Genomic DNA, 4,814 nt, shown 5'->3' with positions numbered 1-4,814 from the left:
AATGGAAATGATCAGGACATTCAATACTAAGATTTAGCGTCTGATACATAGTGTGAATGCTAGACTAAGAAGATGAATACAATTGATGATAAAGAGATAGAAACAAATACAGAAGAGTGCCAACGTCTTGACACAGATCTGGGCAGTGGATTTGCTTGCCGAAGTATGGAATGGATGAAGAGAAGAGCTTCCCTCTAAGGATTGCTCGTCCGATAGAAGTTATCTTGGTACAGAGCTTCAACAACGAGGATCGAAAGGATTTGCCCTGAGACTCACCTGTCAGTCTAGTCTCTTAAATCTTCCCAAATCTTCTCCGATCAGGCTCTTCAGACCAGTCTCTCTATCAATATACAAATATCAAAATATGCCCATATCAAGTATATCTTTTCAGTGGAATGGCCGGAGCTATTTATAGGCTCAGCTTTGACTTTCTGACTTGTGGACCCCACTATATTGTTAAGGCAGTTCCGGAAATGGTGGAGTGAATATTACTTCTGTTACACAATCAATCCCTTCAGAAATGCACAACAGTCAAAATCCACCACAATTGTGTTGCTCTTTACATCTTCGATCGTTTGCCTGCATGCGGTGTTATTTTTATTAATGCATGCGGTTGAGATTGCGTTAATCGCTTAGCTCTTGATCGATTGTCACATGCACCGTCATTGTGTTGATCATCTATTCATTCCTGAATGATGGGCGCAATGCGATGTAGATGCGTTGTTCTTTTTATCTTGAGCCATGAACGCATGCGGTGACTTGATTTCCTGCAAAATAGACTTGAAATATTCTTTTCTACCATCGCAATGGTGTCAGTGGGTGTATTGATGACAATTTATAATTCTTGCATTTCTTAGCTACTTTCTATATAATTAACACAACTTTCCTTTCTTTTGACCGTAATATCTAAATAAAATAGTATAAATAACTTGTATTTCTACAAGTTATCACACCCTCAAATTTAGATATATGCTTGTCTTCAAGCATATCTTCTACTAAGGTAATATTGCTAAATTCCTGTCCTAAATTTTACGTCGATTGGTTGCTCCGAATGCTCCACCTAGGCACATTACTTAACATCGCAATTTTCTTTCTATCCTTGAAAGTTCATAACAAAGTCCTACTTTATTATTCTATACTACAAATTTTTGCTCAAAAATGCTTTTTTAGTTTTAAAAAGAATGTTTACCTCTTCTTGTGAAAACAACTTGATGCGTCTGGATGTGGTGGTCAAACTTTGATTCATTTATTTAGAGACCGTTGATCAGGGTTACACCCTTCGTTTTGGCTTGTTCCCACAGGTGTCATGCGAACATCCAACTACGTTTGTGTGCCAATCACAACTTTAACTCATGAATTTCAGAGGAGTAGTCTCTTGTTTCTTTTATTTTTCTTTTGCATTTTTCTCTTTTCATATTGCATTGTTCTTGGAAACCTACCTTTGTTTTGGCTTACTCCCACGGGTGTCATGCGAATATCCAACTACGAGTAGGCTCCTTTCACAACTTAACTCTTTTCACGTTGGGATTGTTTTTTAGTTTCCTTTGTGCTCACATTGGAGTTTATATGTTATATTTTTTTTTTTGGAGATGATGAGTGCATTTTTCTTAATGACCGCATCACTTGATCTCATCTGCTCAGACCTTATCAGATGACTGCGATGATGAGGGTTGTCTGGGACGGGGTGTGACAACTTGGTATCAGAGCATAAGTTTCTTAGACAATTGAGGAATTAGTTTATACTAGCTTAGTATCAAAGCATAAGTTTCTGGGAAAGTTGAAGGGTTAGTTGATACTAGTTTGGTATCAAAGTATATGTTCTTGGAAACCAGAGGGTTGAGTAAAAAAAACCTGAGTTTTGAGCTTAGTAAAACCAAAAGGGAAGTGTGGTAGAGTAAAGGTTTAAAGAGAAAACCTAAGAAATTAGTCAAAATGAGACTAAGAGGAATAGCGGAAGTGGTATGACCTAGCAGGCAACCGGAGCTGGAACTCAACACGCTACATGAAAATCTACCGAGGAAGGTAAGTATGAATTTAAGTTATTCTCATTTAATGTTTGAGATAGAAATGACTATGTTGTAAATCGTTGGTTCAACATCTAGCTTAGAGATGGCTAGGTGAGGTATCGTTGGACAAACTAAGAAAGTTGATATCAGAGTAGCGCAGTGGAAGCGTGTTAATAGACGAGGTTATAAAAGGTTACAACAATCGTTGTTGTGAAACTTTAAACCAGAGTTAGTTCGAGTAAATTTCGAGGACGAAATTTTCTTAAGGGGGAAGTAAATGTGAAACCCGGATTCCCATTTTCTCTACTTAAACAGCTGGTTAAGGAAATTAACTAAATGGATGTTAAATCCTATGTTGAAGTGAAGGAAATTTCTAAGTGTTGAATAGATTTTCCTTGAGTAGTGTTGAGTTAAGCTTTAATTGATGAAATTTGGCTAAATGTAAGGTCAAAAGGACTCATGCGTTAAGAGTTAAGAGACATTAACGCATAAGTTGAAGAGGCAACCATGCGTTTGTAAGGTTGGATGCATGATTGACTGAAGTATTGGCAAGAGGTATTGCCAAGAGTAACCATGCGTTGGAAGCCAAGGAGAAAAATGACTAAGTATTTCACAATGTGTTAGTGTGTGCCATGCGTTGGCCATTAGACTTTGAGAGGTTATTTGGGAGATTAGTAGTGCATGTAGTAGCCAAGGTCTTGAAGAGGTTAGAACAATGCATGCGGCAGCCTCAACGATGGATAGAGGCATTAAAGAATGCGATGGATGCGATGGATAGAGGCATGCGGCGATAGAGGCAGGCGCGATGGATGCGTTGGACACGATGGTATGCGTCTATGCGGCTGGAGATTAGATCAATGCATGGGGTGCGACGGCTGCGATGGATGCATTGGACACGATGGTATGCATCCATGCGGCCAAAGGCATGCAACAGAAGGAGATGCGTTGGTAGGTCGTGGTGGTGCGATGGCATGCGGAGATGGGGGTATGTGTCGATACTATGCGATGGTGCTATGATGACATTGGGCGGTCCTATTCGTCGATGACATGCAGCAATGTTATGCGTTGATGACATGTGGTGATGCGGCCTATGGCATGCGGCCGAAGGAATGCGTTGGAGGCATGTAGCCGAAGGAATGCATTGGTAGTATGCGATGGCATGTAGTGATGGATGAAATGGCATGCGGTGATGTTGCACGATGGATGCGATGGCATGCTGTGTCGACATGAAATTACAATATACTGTGATTGATGTTCTATGCTCGAAATGATGTGATACTACCACTAAATATGTGTTAATGATGGGTGTTCATATAGTATGCCATGCGTTGTCACAAGTTTCCTTGCGATAGAACCAAGTGTAATTCCATCGCAAGTTTCTCGGTGTGATCCGAGGTCGAACACGAGGACTGGTTTAGGTTATTGTGGTATGCTCATGATATATGCGACCAGGTTTTCAATCTTTAAAAATGTGTTTGTACAGGTACATAAATTGCGATAAAATAAAGTAAAGTGGTAAAGATGCGATAATAAAATGAAATACAATAAACCTAAGCTTGATGATACAAGATACAAGCTTCATGTACAAGATGTTGGCTTCAAGGCTGGCTGTGAAAGGTGTGCAACGACGTGGAATGCGGCGACAAGTCTTATGAACAGAATAGAAAGAGAAAGACAAACAATATAAACAATGCATGTTCTCAATTGTGTTGAAGCTATAAATGTTATTCCACTCTTCTCTTGGCCTCTTCATCTTCATCATCATCCTTTTGCTCTTTGTTTTTTCTTGCCTTGCGATGATGTGAAGACTTTGCCTCTCCAGCCTTCTTTCCCTTCTTTTTCTTCTTCTTATTTTCCTTCTCAGCCTCTTCTAGCTGCTTCTCTCTCTTCTTATCATCCTTCTCGGCCTCTTCTGGATGTACATCCCCTGCAACCTCCCCCATCGCAATGTCAAGGGTCACTAATGCAACCTCTGCTTCCTTAGCCTCCTCGAATGCGATCTCTTCTTCTTCTTTTTCCTTGATTGCAATTTCCTCTTCTTTTCTTCTTGGAGGTTCATCATAAATTTCTGCGATGACAGTTGCCTCCTGAGTCTCTGGGACCAAAACATTATTCGTCTTTTCTTCTTCTTCAACCACCACTTCTTCCACCACCACTATTCCATCCTTCACTGGTTCATCCGTCACTACCGCTGCCTCCTCCTTCATAGGCAGTGGTTGGTTTACAACCCCTGCCTTGGGCAGTCCACCTCCTTGCTCCAAGGAACTTAGGATGTTGCCAAACACCTCTGTATCATTTCGTCTCTTCCTCTTGCTTTCAGTGGAGACGGCAGCTATTGGCATAGGCATGCTCTTGGTGCTTCCTTCTCTCTTGAACACAGGAGGCCTAACGACCAAAGGATTTCTCCGGGATCTTCCGACGATTCTGGGGATGGTGTGGGCTTGGGTGGCAAGCCTACGACTGGCAGCCAGGAATGTTGTCTCTCGCATAGCTACTTGATCAGGGGTCGAAGGTGAAGTGGATTGGTTTGGGTTTGGTCAGCCATGGATACGAGCTTGGAAGGTCTGATAAAAACTCGAGCTACTGGGGAGAAAGAAAGGTTTGGGATGCAAGACGCTTAGGTTTTCTGGATTACCAAAGTGAGGTAAAGGGTTTCAAATGAAGGAGGAGGTCGTATTTATAGGTTGGGCCGTGGTGGGGCCAACGCGATTTTTGCGGCGAACTGCCTCGAGCAGCTCAATAGGCGCATCGATCCACTTCCCTTCATTTATGGAATTTCAAGAAAAAGTGTCCTTTCGTTTGCCAAGT

The 4,814-nt window shown here is 41.5% G+C and overlaps 1 protein-coding gene across 1 annotated transcript; it reads right to left on the bottom strand.

The window, feature by feature from the left end:
• Positions 1-3,730: 3,730 nt before the first annotated feature.
• On the bottom strand, positions 3,731-4,495 carry LOC120069133. Its single transcript, XM_039020818.1, has 2 exons — positions 4,034-4,495; positions 3,731-3,940 (listed from the first exon to the last, which is right to left on the bottom strand). Exons 1-2 carry the CDS (start codon positions 4,493-4,495, stop codon positions 3,731-3,733), a joined length of 672 nt encoding a protein of 223 aa, XP_038876746.1.
• Positions 4,496-4,814: the final 319 nt, after the last annotated feature.

Source organism: Benincasa hispida, unplaced genomic scaffold (assembly GCF_009727055.1).
Source record: "Benincasa hispida cultivar B227 unplaced genomic scaffold, ASM972705v1 Contig245, whole genome shotgun sequence".
In the NCBI taxonomy this organism is placed as follows: domain Eukaryota; kingdom Viridiplantae; phylum Streptophyta; class Magnoliopsida; order Cucurbitales; family Cucurbitaceae; genus Benincasa; species Benincasa hispida.
Note: the sequence above shows the minus strand (reverse complement) of the source record. Positions and strands in the feature narration are given on the sequence as shown.